The sequence below is a fragment of the Pleurodeles waltl genome, chromosome 9 (genome assembly GCF_031143425.1).
Source record: "Pleurodeles waltl isolate 20211129_DDA chromosome 9, aPleWal1.hap1.20221129, whole genome shotgun sequence".
In the NCBI taxonomy this organism is placed as follows: Eukaryota; Metazoa; Chordata; class Amphibia; order Caudata; family Salamandridae; genus Pleurodeles; species Pleurodeles waltl.
Window position 1 is genome coordinate 274101770 of NC_090448.1, and position 17164 is coordinate 274118933.

Here is a 17164-nt window from a genome sequence, read left to right on the forward strand (position 1 = left end):
TTTCTTTTTGCACATCTTCTTTCAGCTGGAGGGTAATAGGAGTGTAACATGCAGAAATAACACTCTCCATCTTAAGATGCACAGTTCTCAGCACACATGAATCTTTGCCAATCCATGTAGAGACATAGTAGTATGCTATAGCATATCCAGATGTGTCTATCTTAAAATGTTATGTTAAAAGAGCTTGGTATAGCGTAACAACTCACTCCCAACTGAGTATCTTGGCGTTTTCCCAGGTCAAGACAACCCATTAAAATAGCCAGGTCTTCAACAGCTTTTTAAAACTGGCAAAAGTTACTAGAAGATCGAATACAGAGAGTGAGCTCATTCCAATGAAAGGGGACCAAGTGTGAAAAGGCCAGACCACCATATCATGAGGTACATGTAAACGGCATGGAATTAGGAAAGCTTTGTTTCTAGGCTTAAGGTTTCTGCTGAGGAGATAAGGAATAAGCTTCTTGAGCAGATAAGCCAGGTCCATGCCTGCCAAATATTTATAAGCCAGGTAGAGAAGCTTAAACAAGGACCGCTTTTTAACCGGTAGCCAGTGAAGAGCTTTGAGAGTGGTAATCGAAGGGGTACCCAGTGGGAGACTGCAGACTAAGAGTGCCGCTTTGTTTTGTATCACCTGCATTTTAGCCAGCAGTGCTTCATTGGCAGGTATCGGTAAGGCGTTTCCATAGTCCAAGTGACTCATAATCGCAGCCTGGATTAGAGTTCTCCAGGACCTCAATGGTAGCCACTGAAACACCTTTTTAAGCAAACGCATGGTGGCAAAACAGGTACCAGGCAGACCAAGCATGATCTTTCATGAAGAGATTGTCATTGATTATAAAACCGAGATTTTAACTGCCCCCCGGGACAGGGAGCAGAACCCAGCTCAGAAGGCCACCAGCACACTGACCAAAAGGTCTCAGCCTTCCCAAACAAAAAATCTCGGTTTTATCTCCATTAAGCTGTCGACAATAGTGTGTCATCCAGGAGGCAACTTTCTTCATGCAGTCAATTAACCCACTAGTCACATTTTCTGGCTTCTGCCCCAATAAGATGATTAATTCGGTATCATCTGCACAGGATCTAATTTCAAAGCCACTGGATTTGACAAACTTAGAAAAAGGAACCACATAGATGTTATACAGCATAGGTCTCAAATTAGAGCTCTGGGGGACACCCTTGTTCATAGCCATCTTTAGGGATTTAAAGGAATCAAGTCAAATAGTTTGGGTCCTGTTAACCAAAAAAATCTATGAGCCAACGCAAGGCCTTACCACAGATGCCTATTTCATAGAGCCTGCGGATCAGAATGGAATGGGAGACCATGTCAAAAGCGGCTGATAGATCGACTAATACCAGCATAGTAGAGGGTGGCATCATCTAGTGAAAGTCTAAAAGAATCGACTACAGCCACCTATGAGGTCTCTGTACTGTGAAATGCTTTCAAACTGGATTGAGAGAGGTCCAATAAGCCATGATCTTCTAAATAAGACGTGAGATGTGTATTCAAAAGACCCTGTAAAACCTTACAGAGAAGGGGGAGGAGCGAAATGGGCAGATAGTTGGACAAATCATTGGGATCCACACTGATTTAAAAAAACATAAATAGGAGGTAACCTGTGCGGACGTCAACTCCAGAGGCAGCTTTGTTGAATTATAGATTAAAGAGAGACACAATAGACAACGTCAATATAGCTGAAAGACTGGCCAGGATATAGGGGGTTTAGGATCCAAAAGGGAACCCGATTTAGCTTTATCTAACATTTCCCGGACTTGATTATAAGAGAAGATTGCAAACAACTCCAATAATACAGAGGAATTTGAGGGTGGAACGTTATAACTAGATAAGTCATCCACTTATGGAGATGAACTAGGAAAGTTCTGGTAGAATTAAATGAATTTCCTCTCAAAATGATCAGCAAGGGAGTCACACAGCCTGATGAAGCTGAAACAGTAGATATAAAGGCCAGTGCTTGGTGAATTCATTAAGCACCCTAAAAAGTTATTTGGTCAAATTGCCGGCTTAAACCTGTTAATGCTGTAAAGTCTACATGCTTCTCTTATTTTTGTGTGATAGGCAGAAAGCGCTGTTTCACAGTCATTTTTATCAAGGGGGGGGGGGAGGTTTATCAGATGCTACCTCCTTTTCCAGTCTTCTACTAGTTGTTTTTTTTTGGTCCTCAGCACCTCTGAGTACCAAGGTGCAATATGTCTGAAGGCACTGGATTAACCATATTTAAGGCAAGCAATTGCATCAAAAGCATGTGTACGGAGTTATGATACACTGATAAGTCAGTATTTATATCACTGCTATGCTTTAACTCTGGCAAAAAGTGAAAACTAATGACATAGTAGTCGGTCCACACTAGAGACTGCGGGGGAGTCTACCTTTAAGAACAGAGTAGGTGAACACATGATCTAGAGCAGTGGTCTCCAAACATTTTAATGCCGCGCCCCCCCAGCTGAAAAATAAAGATCATTGGGCCCCCCCTCAGACTTTTTCACAAATATTTTGTAAAGTTGGCAATGCTTAAATATGTCTTGACAAATTTAAGCAATACAGTTAAGTACTGTTACCTTTTAAAAAATGCAATAACTTGTTTCTGTATAAAACAAAACACTTATCTGTGTAATGCTTCTATTGGCCAGAGCCTGGCACCCCCCCTGGGATCACTTAGTTTAAAAACCCCTGATCTAGAGTATGACCAGCTATATTGGTAGGGCCAGAGACCTTCTGCTGTAGCCCTACCATCTGAAGGTCCGAGTACAGGTAAATTACTTCTGTAACTGAGGTATCTTCCCTGGGGTAATAAAAAATCCCCCGTCAGAAGAAAGTTATCTCTGGCAAGCACTTGTGGTGAGTGGAGAAGGGGGGGAGGGGGGGGGGGGGGGCGGGAAGACTAAATGTTCTAACAACGTATGATTAAAATATTTCTTAGAGCCTAGAGGTGGATAGACTACAGCACCCTCCCAGAGGTCACCGGAGAGGGTTTCCATTTTAAAAACGCACATCTCCAAATTGTCGTACAGAACAGTGTCAATAAGGGCAACCTTCAGAGAATCCTAGAAGGCCATAGCCACTCCACAATCCCCCCTTGGATTTTCTGTCCAGTCTGATTATCTTATTGTCTTCTGGAAATGCCACAGGAATATAGGGGGGGTAAGGGGATTCAATTGAGTTTCTGTGATGAAACATTAGTCTAGGAAATGGGAAGATAGTAAATCCCAGAGTTGGTAGTATGTTTGGGAAATGTCCTAGCATAATAGTAGAATCCTTTTAACATCCAGAGATGGCTAGAGGGTTCTGAGGTGGTGTCTCCAAGGTTAAGAGGAAAGGGCTTTCCCCTAGCTGCCACTTAACACCCCCCCCCCACCCCTTCTACCAGGAGACTAGACGAGCAAGAAAACCTGCAATGAAGGCAGGAAGCCAGGCCCTCCAAAAACAGCAGGTATTGGACATCATGCAGTATAACAACATTGTACATCATCATATTTCTAATCTTTTTAAATTCCTCACTAGAGTAGCAAAGTATGGCTTCTGGATTGACCTCTATGGAAAGAGATACAGGGGGGCCCTGGTGCCTGGCGACTTTAGGGTACGGATGGGTGCAGAAGGGATTGCCTTTGGAGCGTCACAAATATATAGGTGGGCAAGTCTAACTGACCTATTGAGACTAGACTGCTAACCGTACTAAAATGGCGGTTATGGCCATCAACTGGGAAATAAATAGAAAGTAGCCTCTAGCTCTCTGAGTACAAACGGAACAACCAGGACGGACTGATGAGCAGAGTCAATATCTTAAAATCACCCTAAAGAGGACTCCCCAAATCACAATAAGGTACTATCCTTCCAACCCCCAGACTGTACAAACTGTGCTAAAAATTATATGTACAAGGCTCAGGGTAAAAGAGTGTGAAAAGCACTCACTAAACATTAAAATGCAGCGATGGTAAAGTGCAGCATGAGCTTAAATAGTGGAATACTGCCTGAAAGGGGCGTATCCACACTTGCAATACAAATAAAAATATACCTATGTATACAATGAAAAATAACACAGGTCACAGGGACGTTATAGTTAGGAAAAAGAAATAAAAAAACGTTAAAAATTAACTTAGAAAACCCAAGGTTACGGGGCGTTATAGCTAGGTTCTGAATTTACTCGCAAAAAACCTGAGAAATTCAGTAGTTATAGTTGGTAATAAAAATATCAATGAAACATTTGAAGTGAAATTATTGAAGAAAAAACGGTGCATGGTGGGGGGCACAAGTTCTAGATATCTTAGGCCGCTGGTTATAGTTACTTAAAATAATGTTACGAAACTATAACTCGTGGCCTAAAGTTACTTTCCGGCATGAGTTATAGTTTCTGCAGATAAGTATAACTATAGCCACTGAATTTCTATGGTAAAAACATCAAATTAGTTATAATGTCCATGTAACTTTTGTGTTTTTCAGTGGGTTTTATTAAAGCACAGGTTAATATTTGTGTCAGGTTGTGGCAAGCCAATCAGGGCATTGCTTTTCCCCAGCACCCAAGGAGGATCCAAAGAGGATCTGAGGAGGATCCTCAAATCCATGGATTGCCCACCCCCTCAAAAAAGTGCAATTATTTGCCCATTAAGGGTCCATGAGGGACTCCTCCATGTGTCCTATGGGGTCAGGATACCTGTATCCTGACCCCTTATATGTTTTTACACACATGCATATACAGTTAAGTACAAGTTTAAAAGGAGTAGAAAACAATATTTTGGTGAAGCCTTCTGAGCCTGTCCACATGGTTGCTGTGCATTCAGGTGGGAGGAAAACAAGAAAAGATAATGCGTACCATCATCTATAATTTCACTGCAGGAAGACACAAACACTGGCAAAGCCAATAGGCATTGGCTTTAAATGGCTGAAGGTGCTGAAATGCTTGTTGGCACTGGCATATGACTGCACTTGTCGAGGTGCTTGCCTGGTCCTTAATCCTTGAAAGGGTGGCTATTAAAACAAATTGTACATTTCGTAGTGACTGTCATGTGCTGTGACGCAAGAGTACACATGCTTCCAGAACCATGGCGGCCATTTTGATTTACCATACTAGCATGGTGGACGACCAACAGTAGATCAAAATTTTACAAGAAAATAAACCACATTGCAACAAAAGAAGCGAAATAAAATGTTCTGTCCTTAGCAGGCTTAGGGAAAGCCTTCAAAGCCATAAAGATGTCATTCGAATCAAGGATAGTGAAATAGAAGGGTAAGCCATCCGATGACAAAAGGACAGTGTGTAAAAGGGATTCAGAGTACATTCCCAAGTTGTACTCAGGTAAATACTCATAATAAAGACTTTGTTTCTGAATTAGGGCAGAGGGGTCCCACTAGTAAGTGGTAGTTTTATGACTAAGATTTCAAAACTTTGCTTGCAACCATAGAGATTGGTAACAAGAAGAAGCGCACACCCAATCCCATGGACATCAGATTTCATGAATGGAGTTAAGGTCACCAAGAACTGTGCCTCTCTCAGTCACATCTGGTTATGTGTTCAACATTGAGACACCTCAGACCTATGTCCAAATGCCTGTGGAGAAACTTCTCGGCTGTAAGATGACCTGAAGAAAAGCAAAAGTAGTAATAATGGAAAATATGTGTGCCTTTTCTACAAGTTAAGAACAAATTAATAATTTACCTTGCCACACAATCTATTACTTGGTAAACAATAGGCATAGTTCAGTCCAAAAATCTAACCTGTTCTAATAGATTAATATTTACAAACATTTTTGAATGTGAAATGAAATGAAATGAAATGAAATGCAGCTCTTTTCACTATTTCTGAAGTCTATTTCACTTGCTGACTGCTGAACTGGGAAATAAAATTGCCAATACCACATGGCAGATAATGCTAATACCTCTGCTGTGCTGTGGCTTCTGATGGATCTGGGGGACAGTTGCTTTTTAGCTTTTGGCTACAGACAGCCTTAGCTGTTGGTTGTGAAAACTAACAAGATTGATACACAGGTGCAGCCTATCATGGATGGTTGCATTGTGTCAGTGACTACATTATATCATTGGTGATGTGGCTATGATGATTTGCTACTTAATCATTTTACAAGCATGGAATTATGGCACCACCCCGCCTGTGCTTTTGTTTGTATATCCTGCATACATTCCTTTTCAGCTGACATGACATCTAAACAATGTATGGCAAATGTGTTGGCTTTACGCGTCGCCAACTACAGGAAACAATAACTATACGTTAAACATAATTGCCACAGGTTAGAAGACCTATTTTGATGACCCTTTAAGAATATATATATATTTTTTTTTTAATAGTTCTTTACAGGTTTTTTTTTTTTTTTTTTTAAAGATGGCAGGAATGTGGAGGGGATAAAGAAAGTAGGGATAGTCACAGTACCCCTGCCCCACTGGAGGGTCAAGATTAATGCAGGATGACAATCAGCCCTAAGGAGGAGTGCCATAAGTAATCCCCAGGATTCTTAAAACTCATGTCTCTTAAGGGCCATCTGAATTACCACTAGCAATCTGACAAAGTTAAGATGAACTGGGGAACCAGGAGGCCACAACCTCAAACTCATACTCTGTCCTGCACCACAAGGCAGCAGACCGATGTGTACCAAATTAGATTCATTACATTCAACTGGTTCCTCCGTATGAGCAGTCTCTGATACACTGACCACCTCAGACTGATCACCCCTTAACTTATCACCACCACCACGGCTCTAAGTATCCCAATCCCTCAGCATTGTAGATGACACTTCTATTGTTTATTCACTTGACCCTCCAGTGTTTCTTCCAGAATGTCCAGTTATCAAATTATGTCATCAGGAGGAAACCTGCCCTCTAAATTCTGAATAGTATATGTCGGAGAGTTAGACTCTGTGGCTTCGACTCACCTTTGCCTTGCTGCCAACTATAGCCTCTGCTCCCTTCCTAAGAACTCATAACCATGGACTATCAGCTCTTCTGTGTTCCTCAATACACCTTCCTGCATAACTAAATGACCACCACTCAGTGCCCCTTGTTTCCTAACTGCAGCTATAACTATGTATTCCTCTCTGACTAACCTGCCTTCCCAACCAGACGCACTATCTCCCACAAAATCCTCTGGTAAGCGGTCAGTCTCACTATGCGGAGAAAGTCCTGGGTCATCTCATATTTGGTCTGTCAGCAAGAAAAAAGCGCACATAAATCACTCCAGCAAATGCAGACGTCTCCAATGCCCCAGCCAACACATATGTATGGTACAGCCTGAGCATCTCTGTTGAGTCTTGGTTTGCCAAAATGTAGGTCAACCAAATCAAGTGCTCTCTAATGTATGGTATTATGTAGAAAGTAGTCGCTGTTGCATATCCTATCAAGTCTAGGACTTTGCGTGAATGGGAACATGGATATTATGCCCGACATATGCCAAGGCCATAAGAGCAAAAGGCAGGATCAGATGATATTCCTTTTAGGCCAATGTCACCAGATTGCCACTCTACCAGTGGAGCTCTCTAAAACACCAATCTGTCATGTTGGCCACTGACATTCAATCTTAAATTGTTTCCTAATGAACACTTGCTTACGTATGTAAAAAAAAAAACATACTGTTGTGGTGGACTGTCTTTTCCTGGAAAGGAATATTTTCAGCATACCTATACGGAACACAGAATAAATCCTACACTGAACAGACCGATTTTGAATCTGATCTGGCATGAGCAGAACAAACATAAATCAAGTGTGCCAGTATAGTTTTGTGTTCCGTTAAGCATATTAATGCATGTTGTTCAAACTAAGTTGTATAGAATCTGCTAACCGTGCAAAGTTTACTTACGGTAACAAAACGTTATTTTTTTTAGAATAAGGATTCACTTTTTATCTATACCCAAACGTGTTGCATAATCAGTTTTTTCATGTCTTGGAATTCACACAACCCTACCAAATAATCTGGCATCTAATGTTGCACAATTCTAATGGCCCTTACTTCTAGAGGCGTTACAACCATGACACACACTAGCAATCTCTAATTAACTCACGTTATTAAACAATCACACCAAAAGAAAATCACCCATGCTTGCCTGGTGCCGACAAGAAAAATACAACTCTCAACATATAGTTTAGTCTTGTCAAGGTTAAGTTAGTCTCTTCAAGGACAAAAAAGCTTGAACTATATCCTAAACAATTATGGCTGTTCAAAAATTAAAAACAATATTTTCCAGGAAGTCTACGTGACTCACATATGAATGTACATTTCATAAATGGTGGAGCAAATTAAGTGGAGAAAATACACCTGCTTTGTGTTTGTAGGTTGAGCCTGCCAGACAGAGTAAGCTATCTGGTTGCAAAAGACCTATTGTCTGCTTACTAAAACCTTACAGTGGGCTTAGAGCCCACCCCTTGCCTACCACTAGTTGGCTTTATTGTCATTCATTTGCTTGCTTCTTATTTGAAGGCCTATTTGTTCATATATTGTGTTTGTCTCTTCCCGAGAGCATAGCCTCTTAACTTGTGTCCTTCTACTGCTCACTTTTAGGGAACTATTTTATTAGTTTTACATAAGTACTCTATTAGACTACATGTGTTTCCAGCTGTAGCCTGTGTGCTTCTCTTCACCGCTCACGCTCTGTGTTGCTTATTCTCGTCCATATGCCTACCTCTCCCTCCTTCGAGTGCTGCTGTCTCATCTGTGTGCTTCTCTTCCCTTGCCCTCCGAGCTGCTCCCTCTCTCTCCTATGTGCTTCTGAGATGTTCCCTCCCTCTTGTCCTGCTACTCACTCCCCATCCTCTGTGTCCTTATTTCTTCTTCCCCCAACTGCTCCTCTGTTACACCTCAAACCACTCTAGTATGCACTTCCTTATTTCACTTCTGTGAGCATGCAGTCTGACAGAACTATGTTACCATCTTAAAAAGGGAGTAGCAAAAGAACCTTTTATCAGGTGGAATTGCAAGTTCATCCATTGGATCTGCATGTATTAAAGTCACCTAGAATTCCCTATTAATAATGGATTCTGTTACATTTTTGGCCCTCTCCCCTAGGTCGGTATAAATATGTTGATCTGCATGTCCACCCTGCCCCCCGAGGGCGCTAGGCCACCCCATTTTTTTTTTTATGTTACCACTGATTCTCTGCAAATTTGCAAAAAAATATTTTTTAAAAGGTTTTCTGATCTTGGGGTATTCCCTACCCTGCCCCTCCCGTATGTTTTTAGTTAGCCTTTTGATAGGACTGGGAATGATGTCCCCAAGACATAAAATGGCTACCATGACATCTTTGTTGATGTGGTGGCATCCAATAAAATGCTTACTCTAGATTTGTCGCCACACGCATCCTCCGGCATGTGAAGTATACAATTTTTTTAAAACATTAATTTCCCAAAATCCATCGAATTACACTAAAGCACTAAAAGCATTTTTTTCTGGATTTAGATCTAGCTTTCTTCCAAATTCGGTGTAACTTCATTCAGCAGATTTTGCAGTATTGCTCTTCAAATTTCCTATGTAAGCTTGCCTGTAGAAAATGCGTTTTGGACTCCCTCTTTTTCTCGGTCCTCACTTGACAGATCACGCCGAAACATTCCAGAAGGAGCTAAGGTGGATGAGACTTTGTTTTTTTGGAAAGTTTTGGAAAGATTCTTCAGATTGTGCCAAAGTTATTAGAAAATCAACAAAAAAAAAAATCTATAGAATCTTGGTCCTCATTAGAACTCCCCAGTGGTCACTTGTAAATCTGGTAGGTAGTCAGAGTCAATTACATCGGACTCACATCTAGAACTCTTTCTAAGATAGGTTAGACGTAATCACATAATAGGCTGCCACGAATATGGGGACTTATAGGTTTGAATCAGCTCCAAAAAAGTCAGTAGGGCTAACATAATAAGTTTGAAAATTAATGTTACAAAATACATTTGCTTCAAAACCTAATCTAGAAAATACAATTTCAAATAAGCAATAACATATACTTTACATTAACTATAAATTGGATAGTGTATTTGAAATTAAGTAATTGAGAGGCCATACCTTGAAGATGGACTCAAATACTAATCCAGACACAGACTAATACTGAACCCAACCTAACTAGCCCTATACTAAACCACAACAAAAACTGACGTGGATTCTAACCCTAAACGACATATCCATTCCAAACCATATTGTATGTAGCCCTGCTGTATGAACGGGAGAAAATCTTCGTGTTGCTATGCTTACACATGAAGGCACTTCTATGTTTGGAAATCCATACACTGACTTTGAGATGTCATTCTTAAATGCTCTAGCTGACATGGTAAGCTGTTCAGATAAATCACATAGTCGCTATTAGTGTGGTCTTCTATGATCCAAGGAGTTCATAAACCTGTGTCCATGTGTTATGATGTCTTAGTAAAATTTGAAGGTTTTATTGTTAACACACTGCTGAAGGTCCATCACTCCTGGAGGGGCCCAATGGTGATTATCAATGTTTTGTCAGAACTCCTTCGGGCGGATAGGAACCAGAATGTTTCTTTGTGATTTTGTTCCTCACTTAAGAACAAAGTGAGGGGGGTGCAGTTCATCACCTGTATTTGAGGCTCCTACAATATTCACCGACTCTTAAGTATATTTGACATTTTTGTGTAGGTGGTAATGAGTGATCTTTTCTGATACAGTATTTTCCCGAAATTCCTGGAGGATATCCCTATTGTTTTTCTTTGACTGCTTCAGAGCTTTGCTTAACCAATTTCACAGGCATCCCCCATGTTATCAGCATGTTTGTCGGGGTCACAGATTGCCCCTTTAATTTATTGAATGCCATAGCAGTTCCTCGCGGTTCTTAGTTAACAGATAATTAAAATTGACTTTTGGGTGCCGGGTGTCGTATTTCAAAAGGGCACCGTGGCTGGTGGGTGTTATGAATGCCTCGTTTGCCACTTTACAAGTCTCACTGATGATTAAAAGTTCCGAGGGCAGTTTGTTTCTGTTCGTGAAATTCAAATGGAGATCACATATACTGAAGCATTCTACAAACTTCACGGCCTGCCCCTCACTTCCAGTGCAGAGGAGAGGGCCCGATGATGATGCATGCTACTTTAGTGGGTGCGCGATCTTTACGTATTATAACCCTTTGGGAAATACTGCTTTAATTAACTTCACATTTAAGAGGCTTGTCTGTTAACTAAGTAAAAGCCAAACTGATCGGTGATGTTCATTCTAAAAATGACCTCCAAATATTCCCCATCAAACTGTGAACTAGCCAACTTCAATGACACAGGGTTACAGTCCTCAAAATACTATCTCTCATCTTCCGTCAATGGTCCTGTTAGTTAGCAAATTAACATTGCTCCCCTAGAGCCACTGCACAACTTCCCTGAGAGCCCCAGACCACGATGACATAACAGACCCATGCATGACAAAAGATGCGATTCAGGCAGGAGACTCTTGATTAATGAAGCAAAAATGTACTATTTTAGCGGTCTCCCGCCTAGTATTGCCTCTGATTCAACTTAAGGGAATCGAACAAATACATTTCGAAATCGCCCACGTTCTTGTTCTAAAATGTTGGTATGTATGAAGTCAATACATACTGGATCCAACCTGCATGCACATCACAGATCTGACCCCGAAATACAACCAAGCAAGTAACCGTATTCCTGCAATAATATGCTTATTCTGTTACACTGTACCTCTTTCTGTCCATGCTACATAGGCACTTAAGATGCACAATTATCAGCTCACCTACTGTCTCTGCAAGAATAGTCTTCGTGTGTAATTCTTTGTACCCATTACTTCCTTTGATTTAGTTGACCAAATAAATGTCATAAAAATGCCCCACCATCTATACACACATGTAATTCAACTAGGCAGCTCTTAGCAGGTAATGATCTTGCAGTCCTAAATAAGTTGAGGTTAAGATCAACACTGTGGCCACCGGGCTATAGGCGATAGTGCCCTCGATGGTGTAAGTCAGAAAACCACCAGTTCCTCTGCTCAATTCATCCTTTTATTTTAGGGAACAGACTTTTTGTCAACAGTTAGTTTTCAGAGGCAGGGGACAGACTGCAATCAAAATAACTACAAATACATTAAAGTAATTAGCAGGTAGAGTGCAAAGGTGTCATGTAGTTGGGGCAGAAAGACAAGTATGCCCCTCTGTACATCAATCTTGTAATATGCATATGTGAATAATAAATATATTTAAGCCCATCAATCATAAAACTTGACCAATTGCCTCATCATCAATTTAGGGGTCTTGGCTCTCAAGTGACCCGGAGATGCTGAACTATGAAGTGTTGAACATTCAAACCACTACAGAATAATTCCAAGGACAAGTGTTATTCAGTCCAACCTTAATTTTTCTAAACTAGCATTTTCATTTTGATTTCATTTAAAAACCAAAACATTGCAAATGCATCTATTAATGTCTAAAAAATATGTTTTTAGTAACACAACACCAAGATCAGAAACGAAAGCTATGTTGCTCCTGTCTTGGATAGTTAAGTACGACAAGTAATGGGGTGTAGATACTCACATAATGTTCTCAGGTGGGACAAAAGATAGACCTGGAAGATTGAAGAATTTGCATAATTCACCTCCAACATTAAGTAGAAAACTGGAGAGGGAGTAGATGCTAAAATATATTTAAATATGTATCACCTGCACAGACATACTTTACATTTGACTGGAAGGTTAGGGTGGCTATAGGACGTATGGATAGTTATTCTTAATACACCATAGGACTCCATCAAAAATCAAACCAGCAAACGAAAAAACATTATTCAGCAATTGTATCTCCTGGCAGTTTCGCAGAGTTACCATCTTGGCACGTTATTAACCCATTAGCACGTTTTACATGAACGTAAATAGAATGTTTAATAACACAGCGGAGAGACCAAATATGAGATGATATTCTTACAGATACACAGTTCTCATCCAATAAATCTGAAATAATATGTGGACATAAAAGGCACAGTAAACTAACAGGTCAATTACTTCTCATCAACGGATTACGGTTTTTTTTCGGGTGGGAGGGTGTGTGGAGAGAGGGCTTCTTATTAAAAGTTGCTTATCAGATACACCTAACGCAGTCTTACTTCGGAACCCGGTTTACAGTTTAGCGCAGATGGTTTTAGTGTTCTTCAGCTCAAGAAAACATAACCACTATTAATTTACACCATGAGATAAGAAAACATTCAAGCATACTAACTTTAAGAGCAATTGGAAGAGATCACCACTACTCTTTCAGGGTTTCCACTCACCTATTCTGTTTCCGGTAGGTCTGCAATTTTCCAACATTTTCAGCATCCGAAAAGGAGAAAGTCTCTGTCTGTCTCGGTTTGCATTCATGATTTCCAAAGAATAAAAATCTGCCAACGTGTAAAAAATATAATGCGCCTGGAAAATAAGCCCCAAGGAGCAGAGGTCCAATTTAATTATGCCCCCCCGTGGATTTGAACAAAGCAAACCCGAGTTGCATACCCTGGGGGATTCAAAACGGCGTCGCCTGCATGCCTAATGTCCTGCTGAATTCCACCGTAGTGTAGCCGCGCTTCCCTAAGGTGAGGTGTGAAAGGTTCACATCTCTAAAAATGAAGATGTCGTCCGAAGCACGTCGACAAGTAATATATGCTGCGTACTGCTCGGTGGCTGAAAGATTTCAGGGCTCGGCAGACCTGGTCCGAGCCCGCGGGGGGAACCTCAGCCTCTCTAAAGCCTCTACAAAGGGCGCGCATGACAAACCCAAGAGAAGACCATGCGTGCCCTATATGTTGGGGCTCAGCGGACGGCGTGGGGGACCGAAAGGACGGCGTCGTTAGCATATACAGATCTGGGATGCGGCCCGTCACGCGTGCACTCGAGCAGTCCTGCCCTCGGAGGACAGACAGGAGGCATTACTTATTCCATGACAGGCACCGGAGGCTGCAAGGAGTCATCGCACCGGAGGAGGCTGGGCTCCGCGTTAAGGAGGATCGAGGTGTTCGCTTTCCTGCAGTGTGCCGGGGACCGCAATATGCCCTTAATTTGAAAGCTAATAAAACGGAACATTTAGTTAAGCTGGAACTGCATATTAAAAGCACTACACAGCACAATAAACGACTGCTTAGTGCTACAAAAAACATAACAATAACGTTTAATAAGGGATTAAATCGGGTACATTCACAAGTTCACTTATTTCAGGAAATCTTCCCTGTCAGAGCAGTCATTATATACAGACTATCATACGGCATGAAAGGACATGCAAAAGAATTTCAGCGATTACTTTTGTCGCTTCAAAAACACAACATTAAATCTTTTTTTCTACAATTAACTTGACGTGAGGAAGAGATCAAAATGTCTTCGCCGTATACTGTAAAATGGCATGGTGCATATCAGTCAGTCAGCATTTCACTCTTCACCTGAAAGTATATTATGAAGCCCTCGAAAGAACTTGTTCCGATTTTCAAATAAACAGAATTACTGATGAATAGAGATCAACGGCGGGCTGTTTTTTCACCAAGGAATTAACAAGAGACACCAGAGACCAAAAAATAGAAGCGCAAGTTGTCTCGGATGCCACTTGGAACCAGCAGCGGCCGTCGTAAAAGGCACAGGCTCCCTGCCCATACACCTTTTTCCTGAGCAAGTGTCAGCCTGACGCACACTAGTAGGCCAGGCAGGCACTGTACAAATGTTAAATGTGCGTTCGCCTGGCTACCTGAGTCAAATTTGCCAGGATGAAGATTTCACAGCCCAGTGGGCATGACTACTTCAGCTTGGCAAAGTCTAAAGTGAGCCTCCAATTCATGACGAAGAGGAGCGTCACTGACAGACTCCGACCTGGGCTCTTCAGTTTTAGACCTTGAAGTACCCAGGAACGAGTATCCATCACTGATATTCATCACAGAGTCGGGTGCGGTCAACAACTCACTGACCCCATCTCACCCTGTGACAAGGCCCTCCCCTCATTGGCGGACCTTTTACAGGTTCAACAATGAAAGGAGGCAGAGGGATTGTCCCTTCTTTCAGAAGAAGCTTCCCTTCAGGCACCCAAGGGTGCATGAGCGCGTGTATGCATGTATGTTTGTGCGTGCCTTCTGGTAATGTGTGTGTGTGTGCTGGGTGTATGTGTGCGTCTGTGTGAGCCCACTCCTGCTGCATATTAGGGGCAGCCACTGAAACTCCAAGGTGAGGACCTCTCCGTTATTGATACCCACTCCACTCGCCACCTGTGGCTATCCCCAAAGCTGATTCCACTAATTAGGTATGCAGAGGAAGAGCACTCATGGAGTGTCATACACAACACAAATGCTTAAAATTTACCTGGCCTATTGCCTTATTTACCTTCCAGTTTTCTCCATTACCATATTTTTTGTGTACTTGTGCATGTTAAACTTTCTCCACCTTCCTCAGTAGTCCCATTTCCGCTCTTTGTTGGACAGCGGTCAGTAAATAAGCAATTGGCAGCAGCTCTGTCCGACTGACATTAGAAATATGCTAATTCGCCTGCCTATACAAAGCTGCAATGGGCAGGAGTGAGTGGGTATGTACAGGACACCATAAGCACCATCTTGCCCTCTTTTATTGCCGTTTCTAGATATGATCGAAAAGGGAAACGGTGGGAGAGATGAATCAATGTTTCTAGGTCCAGGATAGCAGCGTGCAAGCGCTGCTTTTCCGACGTGTTGGTAGGTATCTGGGCTTTTAACCATGGCCACCTCACGCCCATCACTATCATTCGTTCATGTGCTTTCCTTTCAAAATACTTTGTCTCGTTGGTAATTGCTTTACGTTTATCCCTTCTTAGGGCAGTTTGGTTACCGCTTTCGGCATCGACCCTGTTAAATGGCTAATTGCAGGTTTGCCGATAACTTTGACTGACAGCAAACTTTTTTCTTTTTGTCTCTCTCCTTTGTCTCACGGCGGCGCTTTGAATCGGCTCGCTTATGGAAACTGTTTTAACTTTTTTTTCCCCCAGTTTGTGTGACAGGAAAAGTCCAGTTAGGAGTACAACGCTAATAATTCTAACTCGAGCAAAAGCAAGACCCGTTACATTGCAAATGCTTAGTTCATATGCATTCCACCATCATCTTCGGATCTCTGGAGAGGCAAGGGTAGCAGGGATCAGCACACATCCTTCCACTGAGCCTCGAGAAGTCTGGGCAAGATGGCACACCAAGATTTGCGCTTCTACTGCATTCCTTAGGTCTTAGAAGGCCTCGAGGGAAGCATGATAAAACAAGGGAAACTTGTAGGAAAACTGGGAGGATGTGTGGGAAAACAGAGAAAGTAGACGCTTCAATACTGTCACCCAACAGCGTAGAAAAGGAAGTTTCAGTTTCACTGCTCTAACAACTGAATTTATTGGAACAGCATTGAGGATTTATCATCTACAAAGCACTGTCTAAACTGGTAGCAATGGACTTCCAAACATTCATTCATATTATAGTGAAATTGAAGTGGATCTGGTGCAGAACTAGACAAATTAATCTGCCAAAGTGTCAGTTAGAAGTACACAAATAAATGTAAATATTTTTGTCACGCTGGTTGAATACTGGGTGATGGATTGCCCATCAGCCATCTGCCCAGGAAATGACATCACTGGATTTTCTATCACTCATCTGTACAGGAACCAACTTCTCTGGTTCCTGCCAAAAGCATCTTTAAAAGAAGAGGCCAAGCACAAGAACTTAATTTCCCATGACCCATCTGCGCAGGTAGTTACATCTCTGGGTTTCCCATCATCCATCTGGTCAAAAAAATGACATCACTTATTTTAATAGCACCCTCCTCTCCTTCTCCCTCCCATGGCTTATTAATGGCGGCTGTAGCACAGACTTGCATCAGATGCATATAGCAAATGTGCTGATGGCCTGAGGGCAAGCCTGTTTGCGCCTGTCTATTCCTTGAACATGCCCGGTGCTAGACACCCTAGTTCTTCCCTACCCACTGCTATTCTGCTGAGCTCCATAAAATTCTCAACCTCAGCTGCCGCTCTGCTGGTACACCGCACCACACAACACAGAGGGAGTGTTCACATGCACCTCGTGCAAGTTCCCATGCACTCTCCCAACTCATATACCCACCACTTTCATGCCAACAACACCCATAATCCCAATTGCTCACACTGACACAAACCAGGCATCTGCTAGCACTTAAACAGACTAAACACTCCACACTTGCATGCATGCTCCTCAATGCCCGCTCGCTCATCAAACATGCTATATAGATTTGAGACATATTAC

The 17164-nt window shown here is 41.9% G+C and overlaps 1 protein-coding gene across 8 annotated transcripts in view; it reads right to left on the reverse strand.

Annotated features, from left to right (window-relative positions):
• Positions 1-17164, reverse strand: part of LOC138259164 (cyclin-dependent kinase 17-like) — a 521155-nt gene that overhangs the window by 313849 nt on the left and 190142 nt on the right. For 2 of the 8 annotated variants that reach the window (XM_069206703.1, XM_069206699.1), the window contains exon 1: positions 13202-13879. The exons of the other annotated variants lie outside the window; for them this stretch is intronic. In XM_069206703.1, coding sequence (XP_069062804.1) covers positions 13202-13289 — 88 coding nt within the window. In that variant the 5' untranslated portion in view covers positions 13290-13879. Of the gene's footprint in view, positions 1-13201; positions 13880-17164 lie in introns of those variants that run through there. 8 annotated transcript variants of the gene reach the window in all.